Source organism: Rhineura floridana, chromosome 1, assembly GCF_030035675.1.
Source record: "Rhineura floridana isolate rRhiFlo1 chromosome 1, rRhiFlo1.hap2, whole genome shotgun sequence".
NCBI classification, from domain to species: Eukaryota; Metazoa; Chordata; class Lepidosauria; order Squamata; family Rhineuridae; genus Rhineura; species Rhineura floridana.
This window is the reverse complement of record NC_084480.1, coordinates 61,548,943-61,565,453: the sequence shown is the minus strand read 5'-3', so window position 1 is coordinate 61,565,453 and position 16,511 is coordinate 61,548,943. Positions and strand designations below refer to the sequence as shown.

The 16,511-nt window shown below is 42.9% G+C and overlaps 1 protein-coding gene across 11 annotated transcripts in view; it reads left to right on the top strand.

Moving 5' to 3' along the window:
• The window catches only part of ARB2A (ARB2 cotranscriptional regulator A), a 495,278-nt gene that overhangs the window by 35,139 nt on the left and 443,628 nt on the right, over nt 1-16,511 (top strand). For 10 of the 11 annotated variants that reach the window (XR_009762084.1, XM_061622217.1, XM_061622215.1 and 7 more), the window contains one exon: nt 193-293. Coding sequence is in view for 10 of the 11 variants with exons in the window: in XM_061622217.1 (XP_061478201.1) it covers nt 193-293 (101 nt within the window). In the remaining variant the exon portion in view is untranslated. Of the gene's footprint in view, nt 1-192; nt 294-13,807; nt 14,007-16,511 lie in introns of those variants that run through there. The other variant, XM_061622247.1, reaches the window with a different exon arrangement.

Sequence of the window (16,511 nt, the reverse complement as noted above, 5' to 3'; positions counted from 1 at the left end):
TGTCAGGAGTGGCTTTTCAAGGGGAGAAGATGGGATAGTTCTCAGGATTCAACCCATGATTTGGAAGGGTGAAATAGTAATATTATTTAAATAAGAATACCTTTTGTGGGTGAATAGTTTTTTGTTATAGTGAACTGTTATCTCTGCTTCTAAAGATTGTGTGTTAATCTATTTTTTCTTCTTCTTTCGTAGAGGGACAGTTAAGACACATAAAAACAGGAGAGCCATTTGTTTTTAATTACCGTGAAGATTTGCACAGATGGAACCAAAAGCGCTATGAAGCACTTGGAGAGGTATATATTATATACAAGTAATACACACCTGTGGTATATAGAATATATTTGTATTCCTATTTGTTGTATAGTGGATTAACATTTTGTTTGGATAAAGAGTGAGAAAGAAAAGTTCAGTATTTTATTTATTTATTTATTATCATTATTTTTACCCCACCCTTTTTCCAAAACTGGAACTCACGGCAGCTTCCAGATAAAAGCACACATATAATTAAAAGCATACAAAAGTCTAGATTAAAATCAAATTAAACAATTTACAGTATTAAAACCATTCATACATACAGTTAAAATAATTCAAACTCAGTTTAAAATAATACAATTAGACAATAGCAATGTAGCACCCTTCAAGTCCTGTCCTTAACAGCTTTCAGTTCCAAAGGCTTGTTGAAATAAAAAAGTCTTTGCTTGCCGACGGAAGGACTGCAAGGAGGGGGCCATTCTTGCTTCCCTAGGAAGGGAGTTCCAATGCCTCAGGGCAGCCACCGAAAAGGCCCTGTCTCACGTCCCCACTAGTCGTGCTTGTGAGGACATAGGTATTGAGAGAAAGGCCTCTCCTGAGGATCTCAGGGCCCGGGCAGGCTCATATAGGGAAATACGGTCTGACACATAGCCTGGACCTAAGCCATATAGGGCTTTATAGGTCATCACCAGCACTTTGAATTGTGTCCGGAAACAGACTGGCAACCAGTGGAGCTTTTGTAACAGGGGAGTTGTATGGTCCCTGTAACCAGCCCCAGTTAACATTCTGGCTGCAGCACATTGCACCAACTGAAGTTTCCGAACAGTCTTCAGAGGCAGCCCCACGTAGAGCGCGTTACAGTAATCTAAATGGGATGTAACTAAGACGTGTGTCACTGTGGCCAGATCAGATGGCTCAAGGAACGGGCGCAGTTGGCGCACTAATCTTAATTGTGCAAAAGCACTCCTGGCCACCACAGAAACCTGGGCCTCCAAATTTAAAGCTGAGTCCAAGAGCACACCCAAACTGCAAACCTGCGTCTTTAGGGGGAGTGTAATCCCATCCAGCACAGGCTGAATCCCTATTCCCTGATTTGCCTTTCGACTGACCAGGAGCACCTCTGTCTTGTCTGGATTAAGCTTCAATTTGTTCGCCCTCATCCAGTCCACCACTGATGACAGACACCGGTTTAAAACCAAGACAACTTCCTTGGAGTTAGGTGGAAAGGTGAAGTAGAGTTGGGTGTCATCAGCATACTGATGGCACTGAACCCCAAACCCCCGGACAACCTCTCCCAGTGGTTTCATGTAGATGTTAAATAGCATGAGGGACAAAACTGACCCCTGAGGGACCGCACAGGCCAACGGCCAAGGAGTCGAACAGGAATCCCCCAGCACCACTTTCTGGGTTCGTCCCTCCAGGAAGGAACGGAGCCACTGTAAAACAGTGCCCCCAAGTCCCATCCCAGGAAGGCGGCCCAGAAGGATACCATGGTCGATGGTATCGAAAGCCGCTGAGAGGTCCAACAGAACCAACAGGGACACACTCCCCCTGTCCAGTTCTCTGCGTAGGTCGTCCACTAAGGCAACCAAAGCTGTCTCTGTCCCATAACCAGGCCTGAAACCAGACTGAAATGGATCTAGATACTCCGTTTCATCCAGGATTCCCTGGAGCTGGGAGGCCTATTACCTTGCCCAAAAATAGGATATTGGACTCTGGCTGATAATTATCCATTATGGAGGGATCCAGGGAGGTCTTTTTCTTGGGCTCTGTTACCTTGGGCTCTATTACCTTGCCCAAAAATGGGATATTGGACACTGGCCGATAATTATCCATTATGGAGGGATCCAGGGAGGGCTTTTTCAACAAAGGCCTTACAACTGCCTCCTTTAGGCACACTGGAACTTCGCCTTGTTGTAAGGAGGCATTGATCACTTCCTTCACCCACTCAGCCAGTCCCTCTCTGGCGCATTTAATGAGCCAGGAAGGGCAGGGGTCTAGAAGACATGTGGTGGCTCTAAATTTAAGGAGATTATGGAACTGAAGGGTCTTGTGAGAAGGGATGGACTGAACTAACAGGAGTATAGCTGTCCTGCTTTAAATGTGTGGCAACCATACAGTCTGGTATCGGCAGATGCCTAGTTTGAGATATCAGATGAACAAGAAATGCTGTCCTGTCCTTTCATGTTTGTTTTGTACAAAGTCTTGCAATAGATGCTATGGCAGAACCCTCTACTTACACCAAGATATATATAAGTATGTATAAGATGGTGTTATTTATTTCAGTATAATACCTTGCAGTTATCCCTAGACCTTATTTGTGTGGGATTCTTAACATATTAACAGGAAACCGTTACAGTAAAATATTTAGTTTTCATGTAAACTAATAATATTTTTATGGGTAGCATGCTGCTTTATTTGCTGTAGTTTTTCATTGATATACATCATTAATCTCTGATTTTTAAAACGGGTGATTATTATTTATTTTGAGCATCATGTTATACGGATGAGTTTCTACAACCTAGTAACATTACAGCATGTTAGGATTTTCAAAGATCCAACTATTGTGTTATCTTTCAGGTTTTTTTAAAGAAGTTAATGTTAGCATCAGACTCTCCTATACAAAGGATGCAACAAGAAAACCTATAGTCCAAGATCCAAATTAGCTAGGTTTGCTGAGCGTCTTTATTTTATTTTATCTTGTGCCTCATGGATGATCTTGGAAGCTTTTTACCCTGTATGTGTGCGCATACATGTATGTACATAAACTTTATTTATTTATTCTTGCCTTTTCACTTATTCAAAAATTTGAGAGGACTAACAGAGGTTTTTGAGGCCACTTACAGTTGCTAAAAACATGCATGAAATGATTGAATGTGTATTAAGCAAGAGCTGAAAAATAATAGCAAATTCTGTTACTAAGTTCAGTTTTGTTCTGGCCAACCCCATTGGATTCAGACTCATTGGTATGTTTTTCTTCATCAAGTTTAATGTGAAATCTCTGCTTACAGCATTTGATATATCAGTTTACAGATTCTACAGGATTCTGTGTCTCGACACAGCATAACAGGACATGTCTACTCAAGCTAAGATGTTGTTACAGCAATTAGTCACACCCTTTGAACCCTTTAAATAGGCTTGGACGGGTTTTTTATTTGTGTGGGAAGGTTTCTGTGAACAGGACTTCATGAGCATCCAAGTACTCCTATGAACAGCTTGAAAAGCTGGTGCTATCTGCTGGGGCCTGTGCATCAGCCGGTATGTCCTTGCTGATGGCAGTGACACTTCAGATAGATCCTTCTCTAACTCTGCCTCTGATTGAGTCTCTGATTCTTCCTTGGGAGGAGACACGAGTGGCGTCTTGGGCAACATGGCAGGCTGAAAGGTTGGATAGGGGCCAGCGAAATGTCAGGCAGTGTTTCTTCTGTTGTTACTGGAACTACAGGAGCAGAGTTATCACCGTGTAAACTGCTGAAGCCTTCATCTGTTTCAACCCCATCCCATTGCAGTCCACTGGGACCTTCCCCAAGGTCCCAGTCCTCCTGCTCCTGATCACACCACCAGGAGTCTTCCTCAGGGCTCATGATAAGTTTACAATTTGTAGTGTGTTAATTGCTCTGCAGAATTTTTGAATTTCTGAAAATAGCACATTTAGAATATGGTTACGACAAGAAGCTTGGATTGTTAGCAGTTAGGATTATGATCAACTGTTTGTGCAGGTACATTCATTTTGCAAGTTAATAATAAAATGTTTGATATATAAGGCTGAAGGACATTCTCTGAGAAGCATTACTCCTTCTGGCTTTGGCAGGCAGGGGTCCTCAGAGCCTTTCACTTCCTCTCCAGGGGAAAAAGTCATGCTGCCCTCTAGACTGATTCTGCCAGATGGTTCAGTCTTTTTTTCTCTGGAGAAAATCAGCCTGGTTTTTGTTAGACTCGTCGTTGTTTTTCTGTGTGATTGTCTGCTTGTGCATGATTCTCCTCCCTTACTTTTTTACGGTTTGTAGCTATGTGTTCTCTGGTTTTTGTTGGATTTCCAGTTTTTGTGTATTATTTCCCACAAGTGACTGTATGTGGCTTAGTTTCCCTGTGTTTCTTTCCCACTCCTGGTTGCCATTCCACGTGTCATTTGGTTCCTCCCTCCCCCTGTATTCTCTGAATTTCCTGTTCTCTCTCCTTTGTTTCACAGTTAGGAGGGTAGGGAGTGTTTAAAATGGACTGGCAGCTGATTTTGGCACTGCAAAGGGCACGGACCTTGCTGGGCCCCACAATGAATCATAATATGTGGTGATGGCTTATTTGATATTCTCTTGCAGGTGCAGGGTTTGCCCCAAAGTCTCGATTTACTTAGGCAGCTCCTGCAACAACTATACCCAAGTGGGGACTGCCTGCAAGTTCTTCCCAGTTTTTCACCCACTGGGTTCATCATTTGTTTGGGAATTTCATGCTTATGCAGTGCTCCTTGCATTTGAACCTTACTGAGAGAGTTGGCCGGGATTTGGAGCGGTGCCTTCACCTTGTTTCAATACCATGAAGTTTAGTGGTTTTCCCACCTTTTTTGTCTGTGGAGGATTCTAGCCACTGCTCAAGTCAGGGACGTCCTAACCTTTATGGCTTCATCAGCCGTGTCCTCCACTTCCCACCATGAGGCGAAGCATACAGAGGACCTGTATAATTCAAATTCATCATTGTTGGATGCTTCCAAACAATCCCTCATCACTACTCTCTCAGCCCCTGGACATGTCTTGTGAATAGTCCCATATCTGAGGAAGCCCTGGTGTCCTTCCTCATAGAAGGTGATTTCCTCAAGTTCTTGTTGTGGAAGAAGGGTTTTATTTCAAAGAAGTCCAGGATTTCCTGCCTTCAGGTTCCAGGGCCAGAAATCACAGTTTTCATCCAGAAGGGGCCCATAAGGCTAAGAGGAAATAAGCCTACCTCTAGGAGACACAGGAGGAAGAGATCCCATAGATCCCTGTTGTCCAGCAGCTCTGTAGGGTCTCCTCCTCCCTCTCTTCAAGGGATTAATGCCTATTCATGGCAGAGTTGGCATGTGAGCCCTCTAACTGAACTGTAGTTACTCTCCATGTTTCAGCTACTGCTGTGGGTGGTGGTCAGGCTGCTGCTGCTGTGGATGGGAGGGATAGGTATAACTGAAACTTGGTGGGATGACTCCCATGACTGGAATATAATGATTGAAGCATATAACTTGTTCAAAAAGAACAGAAGGAATAGAAAGGGAGGCGGAGTCTTTCTATATGTTAGAAATATATATTCCTGCACAGAAATACAGGAGGATGAGCTTGCTAGTCCATCAAAAGTATCTGGATTAAAATAAATGGGGCAGGGAATACAAGGAACATGGTGGCTGGAGTCTACTACCAACCACCCAATCAAGGAGAAGTCGAGGATGAAACTTTTGCAAAGCAAATTTCCAATGCTTTGAGGAGGCATGATGTAATACTAATAGGGGACTTCAATTACCCCAATATCTGTTGGGAGACAAATTCTGTCAAATACGGCCCCTCCAAGAAATTCCTGATGTGTTGGAGACAACTTTCTTCTACAGAAAGTGGAGGAAGGTACTTGAGGATCAGCTATCTTGACTTGATTCTAACCAACAGAGATGACTTGTAGAGGAAGTGGCAATGGGGAAAGTGACCATGCTATATAGAGTTCTTAATTTTAAAGGAAGCAAAAGCTGAGAGTAGCCATATGCATACCCTGGACTTCAGAAAAGCTAATTTTAATAAATTTAGAATGGTAAGTAAGGTTCCATGGCAAGTGACCCTAATAAGAAAAAGAGTCCAAGATAGGTGGGAGTTTCTAAAAGAGGAATTCTAAAGGCAAAATGGCAAACAATTCTGTCAAAGAAAAAAGGGGGAAGATGGCAGAAGAAGCAAATTTGGCTTCACAGAAAGCTTAGAGATGATCTGAAAGCAAAAAAGGCACATACAGGAAGTGAAAGGAAGGCCAGACGACAGGGGAAGAAGACAGATAGGTAGCACATGATTACACAGATGGCATCAAGAAGGCTAAAGCTGAGAATGAGTTGAGGTTAGCGAGAGATACCAAAAGCAACAAAAAAAGGTTTCTTCAGGTACATCCATAGTAAAAGTATACAAGAAAAGAAATGGTGGTACAGCTACTCAATGAGGATGGCAAAATGATAAAGGCAGATCTGCTCAATTCCTACTTTGGCTTAGTCTTCTCCTAAAAGAGGGTTTATGACCCTCCAGAGAAACTCCAGAGAAACGTGAGGTTGAAGGGGCAGGATTGCAGCTTGAGATTGATAGACAAATGGTCAAGGAATGCCTAATCACTTTGAACGAGTTCAACACTGCAGGGCCCAATGAATGCATCCTAAAGTATTGAAGGAACTAGTTGAAGACCTCTCAGAACCACTGTCTATTATCTTTGTGAAATTGTGGAGGATGGGTGCTGGATGGCTGAAAAAGCGCTAATGTTGTCCCTGTCTTCAAAAATGAAGAACTTGGGAACTACAGACCAGTCAGCCTGACACTGATCCCTAGGAAAATTTTGGAGCCGATTATAATGCGGTCAATCTGTAAGCACCTTGAAAACAATGCAATGATTACTAGTCACCAACATGGATTTATCAAGAACAAATGCTGCCAGACTAATCTTACCTCCTTGTTTGCTTGGGTAACCTCCTTGGTAGACTGGAAATGCTGTGGACATAATATATCTCTACTTCAGCAAATCTTTTGACAAACTGCCCCATAATATTCTGATTAGCAAGCTAGCTAAATGTGAGCTGGATGGAACAACTATCAAGTGGATCCACAGTTGGCTACAGAATCTTACTCAAAGAGTGCTTATCAATCATTCCTTCTCAAAGTGGGGAGAGGTAACAAGTGGGATACCTCAGGGCTTGGTTCTGGGCCCAGTGCTCTTCAACATTTTTATTAATGGCCTTGGATGTGGAGGTGCAGGGAATAATTACCAAAATTGGGAGAGATAGCTTATACCTTGGAAGAGAGAAACAAAATTCAAATGGATCTTGATAGGCTGCAGCATTGGGCTGAAAATAACAGAATGAAATTTAACAGGGATAAGTACAAAGTTCTACACCTAGGAAAAAGAAACCACATGCACAGTTATCCCCCAGATGGGGGATGGCTCAGCAATACTACATGCGAGAAGGATCTTGGGATTGTTGTTGATCACAAGCTGAATATGAGCCAACAATGTGATGTGGCTGCAAAAAAGGCAAATGCTATTTTAGGCTGCATTAACAAAAGTATAGTTTCCAAATCATATGAATGGTTCCCCTCTATTCAGCACTGGCCTCATCTTGAGTACTGTGTCCAGTTCTGGACACAACACTTTAAGAAGGATGCAGACAAACTGGAACCATTTCAGAGGAGGGCAACAAGGATGATCAGAGGACTGGAAACAAAGCCCTATGAGGAGAGACTGAAAGAACTGGGCATGTTTAGCCTTGAGAGAAGAAGACTGAGGGGAGATAAGATAGCACTGTACAAGTACTTGAAAGGTTGTCACACAGAGGAGGGCCAGGATCTCTTCTCAATCATCCCAGAGTGCAGGACATGGAATAACGGCCTCAAGTTGCAGGAAGCCAGGTTTCAACTGAATATCAGGAAATAGTCCTAACTGTTAGAGCGGTATGACAATGAAACCTATTCCCTAGGGAGGTGGTGGACTCTCCAACACTGGAGACCTTCAAGAGGAAGCTGGACAGCCACCTGTCGGGTATGCTTTAATTTGGATTCCTGCATTGAGCAGGGGGTTGGATTTGATGGCCTTGTAAGCCCCTTCCAACTCTACAATTATATGATTACTGGATTCTGATGTGTCTCCTTCCCATGCTGATTGATAGGAGGGAGAATTGTTAGAGGAACAGGTGGAGGTGGTGCACCTTCAACCTAGGCTCTTCTCTCCTCAGACATTCCGCTGCTGCTTGTGAAAGTGCACAGGATCCTGCAAATCACCAAAGTGCAGGGAAGGGGCAGGAGGCCACAGTGCCGTCAGGAAAACAGGAGGCAAGAAATTTCCCATTTGCAGTTGCTAAACCTGTTTCTTTCCTGTGGGCCTTTGAGACAGTGTGGAATGCAGAGATGGCCAGTCCAAGTAGGGGTAAACTTGTTTATAAATGGGAAAAAAGCATTACACTTATTCAGACAGTATGATGTAACTGTTGTGTTACCCGTCTGATTGAAACTAAGGGCAAAAAGGACTTTCCCTCCACTAAAAAGAGGACTGCAAGGGCACCAGTACCATTTCATTACTCAAGGTCAAGATGATTTCAGAGTGGTCGAGGGTTCTCTTCATTCAGATCCCACTGGGATAAGCAAGACGGGAAAGGGGTTGTCCTCCATTCAGCAGGGGTGTGCTTCCTATGGCTGTTCCGAATTCCAGCAAGTCTCTAAGGCAGTGTGATCCTGCTTATAGTGTAAATATGGTAACTGCTGTTTATATAGAAGACATATGGTAAGTGGAGTTAAAGAGGAGGGGGGAGTACATGAGCAGTAGAATGCTGGATGATTGGCTGAGCATTTGAATGGCTGGGAGTATAAATGGAAGAATGACAGTTGAATCTGAGTGGATGTTGGGAGTGTGGAGAAAGAGGTGTTTGAGGGTGGAGGTCAGGAGTGTGGAGAAAGAGGGAGTTGGAGTTCTGATTAATAATAAGTCAAGTACAAAACAGGAATAGATGAAGCCATATGCTTGTGAAACATTCTAAAACTAATTTTGTTATTTCTGATATTTAATAAATACTTATTTGGTTTACCAAAGGCCTGATCCTTGGCTGGGGGATATACATACCAGAAGGGAGGGCAAGGTAATTACCAAGGCTGAACAGAAACAGTATCTAATGGTGGCAGTGGTGAAGGGAGGAATAATAACAATTCAAGTATCCAGAGCAACCCAGAGTTGTATGCGTTATCTATAAAGATACAAGGGGGTTGGGAACAGCATAAGCACGCAGTCACAAAAGTAACCAGCTAGGGAGAGACTCAGGCAGTATTGGTTATAGGACGTGACTGGTGGTGCTGCCTAGCAGAGGGAGAAACCATATAAAGGACGGTCCGGACTGGTGGTATCCCTGGTGGTGCCTAGTGAAAGGCAGTAGCCACAAGCAGGTGGGAACCTGACGGAGAACCAGGGAAGGATGTCACAGGCAGCCTTTCCCAACCAGTGTGCCTCCAGATGTTGTTGGACCACAACTCCCATCAGCTTCAGGAAGCATTGCCAATGGTCAGGAAAGATGGGAATTGTAGTCCAACAACATCTGGAGGCACAGTGGTTGGGAAAGGCTGCTCTAAGGCCTTGTTGGTGTGAGGTGAGCCAAGATCTGTTGCACTGAATGGTGGGAGGGTTGCTTCTCTTTGCCCAGTGGTGGAAGGGGTTGACCTCAGACAGATGGGTACTAGAGAATATGTCAAAGGGCTGTGCCTTGGAGTTGATCCATGTTTCGCGAAACCCACACCAAAATCTCAGAGTCCATAGTAGCATCAGGTCGATCTTAACACAATATATCTTCAGGAGATAAATGCCCCCGAATTGATCATGCCTTCGCAGAGGAGGCCAGGTTTGTTCAATCTTTTTTGTAATGCCAAAAGGACTGGTGATATCAGGGCCATCTTAGACCTCAAAATGGGTCAACACAAGAATGTCTTGGAGACCCCAAGGTCTATTGTTACGGAATTAGGAAAAGGGGATTGGATGACCCCGATAGATCTCTCTGGGGTATATCTCCACCATCCCATCAGTTCATCGTTACCTCTGCTTCTCCTACAACAACATGCACTACCAGTACTGGATGTAGCTTTTTGACCTCTCAACAGCACTGAGGTCTTCACCAAGGTACTTGTGATGATAATGGCATACCTCAAGATGTGGGGGATTTGCACTTCCCTGTATCTAGATGACATCCTAGTTTGGGCCATGTCAAGAGACAGGTGTGTCCAAGATCTCTCTCCACCCTGGACTGACTGCGGAAGTTAGATTTCATTTAGAATCAAGAGAAGAGTGCCTCCTCTCTGACTCAAACAATCACTCATCTTGGGGTACAGTTGGCCACAGACCGTTTTAGAGTGAGTATCACTCCAGAGCAGGCTGCTGCAGGCTCTGAAGCACACCCTTCTGGTGGATTTGACAAATCTGATTTTGCTGGTTTGTCTTCAAGGTCTCAAGGTGTTCTCCTTTGACATGGTCCTCATCAGGTGCTCCAGCAGATCCTGCTCCCTTATCAGGAACAGATTAGCTTGCCGATGCAAGACAGGAATTGATGTCCCTTTCTGACTAAAGAAGGAGTTGCACTGGTGGCTGTCCCTCAGCGGCTCTTGAGCAGGGTATTTCTGGAGGAACCATGTCAGATCATTCTCACAACAGGTGTGAGTCTCTATAGCTGGGCCCCCCACATTGATTTCCAAGCATTTCAGGGTACATGGTTGCTGGAGCAGGTTTTCCTGAGGAGGTGCGCCTGGCGCCGACACTATCATCTTTTCGGCGCCAGGTTAAAACCTTTCTCTTCTCTGAGGCATTTTAATTCCTGTTAATTGTAAATTATTATATTTTGATTTTAGACTGTACAGTTTTGTGTACAGTTTTGTGTTATTTTTATTGTATTTTTAATGTTCACCGCCCAGAGAGCTGTTGCTAGTCGGGCGGTATATAAGCTTAATTAAATAAAATAAATAAATTCTTGAGTATTGGTGTTCTTGACTTATGCACCATTCATCTGGATTTCAAGGCCTTCACATCAGTGATGCAGGGGACTCATCTCTTGATTTGTATGAGCAATACATCCATGAAGGTGTACATCAATAAATAAGAGGGGACTCATTCCTGAATGCTGATATCAGAAGCGAAGAAGCTATTTTGATCGACAGACAAGCATTTAGTATCCCTGAAAGCAGAGCAATTACCAGGGTGGACAATGGTATGGCCGATTGGCTAAGTTGGACAGCCATCAGGAAGGTGGAATGGCAGTTGAAGCTACAGGTGTTTCACCAGATCACCAGCTGGATGGGTTGGCTGGTGGTGGACTTATTTGTGGTGCTGGAGAATGTTCAGTTTCATGTATCCCTTGTCCTGTGGTCTGGGAGACAGGTGCTATTGAGATGGAATGACCCTTGTACACTTTTCCCCCATTCAGGCTTCTCCAATGTACTCTACAGAACATTTTTTATTATTATTATTATTATTATTATTATTATTATTATTATTATTATTATTATTATTATTATTATTTTCACTTTTATACCACCCCATAGCTGAAGCTCTTTCGGCGGTTTACAACATAAAACAATATACCATCACATTTGGTACAATTAATAGTAAAAGAAAACGAATATATCACATTTTAAATAAACATAACTGAACAATAAATCGCAGGCAATATATATATCTTCAAAACCAAAATAGAACAATTATAAAAATATCTGGACAAAAATAAAACCATACATCAAATTATAAAACATAAACTGAACAATAAATCTCAAACAATATACAGTTCATCAAAAGCAGAACATAAAAAGAAAAACAATTGTAAAATATGTCTAATAACAGTTATAAAATATGTCTCGGACAAAGTTCTCTACTGTCCCGTTGTGCTTCTCCCCATCCAACCACCATCTTCTATAACCAGTAGGACTATAAAATTTGATAGTCCAGGGCAGATATCATCATCGTTGCTCCTTATTGGCCTTAGAGGCCTTTCTTCTCAGGCCTGATAAACATGTTGATGCTAGATCTATGGTGACTTTCAGTGCAGCAGGATCTTATGACCCAGAGTCCTGTAGTCCATTTTTGGCCAGATCTCTTCCAGCTGACATCATAGAGGCTTAAAGGGTCTGGCTGACCCAAATGGGTTTTTCGGTTAATGGCTTGGAAACTCTGTTGTCCTCCTGGAAGGCCTCTACAAACAGGGTCTTTCTTGTCTTGTTTTTCAAAAGTTAAGGTTGACCTGGTCTGTAAGTAGGTTAAAGGTCTCTTGGAGTTCCTTCTAGCTGGATTGGACAAGCCCTGAGTGCCAACACAGTAAAGAAACAGGTGGTGGCACTCAATAGTGTTTTCTACAGTTTAGAGGGACCAGTTTTGTTCTCTAACCCTATGTACAAAATGGTCATTAAAGAGATTTTCCGAATTTCACTGGAAGTACTACATAGGTTCCTAACCTGGAACCTTAATTGGGTTCTTGTAGCCTTGACTGGTTCTCCCTTTGAGACAATAGCTTCTTTTCCTCTTAATTTGTTGGTGTTTAAGATGAAGCAGTGGAAAGAAACCAATGTCAGCTTTAATTTGATGATGATTTGGAGGGCATGCCTTGTAAAAATCTTGAGGATCTATGTCAAGGGTCCATATTCTTGTCCCATGCTGGCCCTATTTATTTATTTATTTATTTATTTAATATATTTATAACCTGCTCTATTTCAGAAGAATTCGGAGCGGCAAACAGAAACTACAGTTACATATACAAATTAAGATAACATAATAAAAACATAATTATATAGTTAGTACGACGACAGATTAAAATTTCTAAAACAATCTATACATTACAATTAAAAGCTTGGCGAAATAAAAACGTTTTGACCTGACGGTGAAAAACTGCAAGTGAGGGGGAGAAACGTACCTCCATCGGTAGGGCATTCCAAAGTGTAGGGGCAACCACAGAAAAAGCTTTGTTTCTAGTACCCATCTGGTGGATTTGGGAGAATGGAGGGATCATAAGACCAGGGTCTGTAGAGGATCTCAGGAGCCGAGTGGGTTCATAAAAGGAAATACGATTCTACAAATAAAGAGGGCCCAAGCCATGTAAGGCTTTAAAAGTTAACACTAGTACCTTGAAGTGAGCCCGGTAGCAAATTGGTAGCCAGTGTAGCTGTTGTAAGAGTGGGGTTGTATGGGCTCGTAAGCCAGCTCCTGGTAGCATTCTGGCCGCTGCCCTTTGAACCAATTTAAGCTGCTGGGCTGTTCTCAAGGGAAGTCCTGTATAGAGCGCGTTGCAATAGTCCAACCGGGATGTAACCAAGGCATGCGTTACTTTCGTTAGGTCAGAAATCTCCAGAAACGGGCGCAGTTGGTGGACCAGTTTTAGCTGGGCAAAAGCACTTCTGGATACTGCCAAAACCTGGGCTTCCAAGGTCAAGGCTGAATCCAGAAGTACACCCAAACTGCGAACCTGGGTCTTCAGGGGGAGTATAACCCCATCCAACACTGGTAAGTTCCCTATTTCCAGATCAGTCTTTCGACTAACTAGAAGCACTTCTGTTTTGTCTGGATTTAGTTTCAGCTTATTCAGCTTCATCCAGTTCATCACTGCAGTCAGGCACTGGTTTAGGGGCCGGACAGCTACTTTAGCATCTGGAGGAAAGGAGAAATAAAGCTGAGTATCATCAGCATATTGATGATATCGAACTCCAAACCTCTGGATGACCTCTCCCAGCGGCTTCATATAGATGTTGAATAACATCGGAGATAACACTGAACCCTGAGGGACTCCGCACAATAGCGGCCAAGGGTCCGAACAGAAGTCGCCGAGTGAAACTCTCTGTGTTCTACCCTCCAGGAAGGAGCGAAGCCACTGCAAAACGGTACCTCGTAATCCCATCCCGGAGAGGCGGTCCAAGAGAATATTATGCTGTATTCCTACTTCCCTTTCAAATGCTACCTACCTTCTGTTCCTCAACAGCACATCCATCACAGCAAAATCTTTCCTGTCCTCTGAGTGGCATCAAGATGGTAAAGGAGGGTGTCCAACCAGAGAGGTAGGGGACATATTTGAACTTTGTGAAGAGGCCAAAGAGCACGTAGGAACTGTTTTGAGCACAGAGAGCAGAAAGAAAAGCTTCCAGTTGTCTAGTTTTTGTTTCAGTCAATACAGGTCTTCTAGTCAATACAGGTCCTCTTGTGTACACTAGAAAAGGTCTTGGCAGGCACACATGTGCTGTTTAGTGCCATGTTTGGGGCTCCAGATCTAAAATATAATAGGATACCATATGATTTCACTGTAGCATCCAGAAAAGAATTATTCACTGGCATGCCAAGAATATGAAATAGTTTAAATTGTAACTATTGTCAAAGAGAGAAAGAAAAGGAGGGAGAAGGATGAAAATTAGTCTACCAGCAGGACCATATATATGACTTTTAAAAAATGGGATAATGGCATTAATCTGTGCCAAGTTTCTCCTGCATTCAGGGAAATGTGCCAAGAAAGCACAGATGGAGGTATATTTTTCGGGAAAATGGACAGTAACATTTGCATTCAAGATGCACAATACCTTGCTTTCTAAAAGATTATTGTGGCTTTGGGATAGTTGACCAAATGTATTGTTTACAGTGTCTCTCTGAGATTGAGTACTAAATTTACCCTTGCATTATGGATATGCCTCTTGTTGATCTCATTAATTTTGTTAGGATGTGAGTGAACTATAAGATTTTCAAAAGTACAGGTTTCAAACTCTGTTATGTATTATTCAGCATAATTCAGTAGCTTGCTAAAAATTAACAATTTAAATAAGGCCCTATTGCTATAGCAGCAGCTGAAGCTTACATAGCTCTAGGATTGCCTGGGAGCAGAGGCATCTGGCTGCAGATGGTACCGAGCTAGCTGTGGAATGGGGGTGACAGCATGGTGGGAAGGGAAGAAAGTTTGATTGAGTTTGGCTATTCAGAGCTCTGCTAGGATTGTACTGTTTGACGCTGATAATAGTTTTAAAACAATTCTCAATATAAAGAGACCCAACAGAAATAAAATATACTGGATCCAACTAAGATGGTATTCAAGGATAAGTTTGCATAAATGTCTTAATGATATCGCTTGTAAGATAAAAGAATATTTGATCATCCTGAGTGAAATGGTTGAGGTTGGAACTACACTTTATGAAATACAGGAGACTGCTATTGAAATGAAGTATCCCCATGCCATTTTCTCCCTTTGTAGTATAGCTTATGCCAGGGATACCCTAACATCATCATGTTTATGTTTCCCTGCATCTTTAAGCAGCAGCCAGTGAGATAGAAACGGTATAGGTCAGCCTTTCCCAACTAGTGGGCCACCAGATGTTGTTGGACCACAATTCCCATCTTTCCTGACCATTGGCAATGCTGGCTGAGGCTGATGGTAGTTGTCCAACAACATCTGGTGGCTCACTAGTTGGGAAAGGCTGGTATAGGGGAATGCATGGTGATGTCAAGAGTAGGATGCAGAGGACTGGTTTTGAATATAATATTAAACCATAGTTTAGTGTTAGAAGTATAAGTTGTTGTTCTTTAAATTTATATCCCACCCTTCCTCCTAGATGGAGCCCAGGGCAGCGAACAAGTGCTAAAACACTAAAAACATCTATAAAACATCTTAAAAACAAAGAATCTTAAAAAAATTAGTAAAGCCAAACTTGTAAAAAAATGTTTTTTTTAAAAAAAACATACGTCTTCTAAAACATCTTAAACAATTCTAGCACAGATGCAGACTGAGATAAGGTTTCTACTTAAAAATCTTGTTGAAAGTGAAAGGTCTTCAATAGATGCCAAAAAGACAACAGAGGGGCTGCCTGTCTAATATTTAAGGGGAGGTAAATTCCAAAGGGTAGATGTTACAACACTAAAGGCTCAGTTCCTATATTGTGTGCATTGGCCTCCTGATGAGATGGTATCTGCAGGAGGCCCTTACCTGCTGAGTGCCAGGTATATAAGGGATAAGATTATCTCACCCTGCACAGGAACCACACACATGCCTTATGCCCTCCCCGCTATCCAGCCTCTTCTAGATTAGGGGGAAAAAAAGAAAGGGGTAGTGCCCTTCCCCTCAGGACTCCTTAAGGGAATCCCCAAGTGATGGCACCCTTTGGTGGTGACCCTGCCAGCGGCAGACCTGCTGCCCAAGGCTGCTGGGCTTTTATATCCCCCTACCCATCCAGGAGCTAATACAAGACTGAGTGCAGACTCTCTCTGGACTCAGGGTCAGGTAGGGGTTTTTTACAGCACTTATCTGGGACTTCAGCTATTTCAAGAGACAGCAACCCAGGGAAGCAAGCAAAGCACCCCAAGCGCTTACTCCCATTGTAGGTCTTCTCCATTTCCCCTGTGCTGCAACTGCATTTGTAGTGAACCTTGGGCTTGCGTGCTCCCCCTCCTCCCTTGGTGCAGTTGCAAGAAGGGTTTCAAAGCTTTTGCATTCATTTTAGAGTAGCTACAGCTGCAGCTTGCTGCTTGAATCAGGACAAACTGTAGTAGATGTTAACTACGATTAGTTGAAACAGCTACTTCAAACC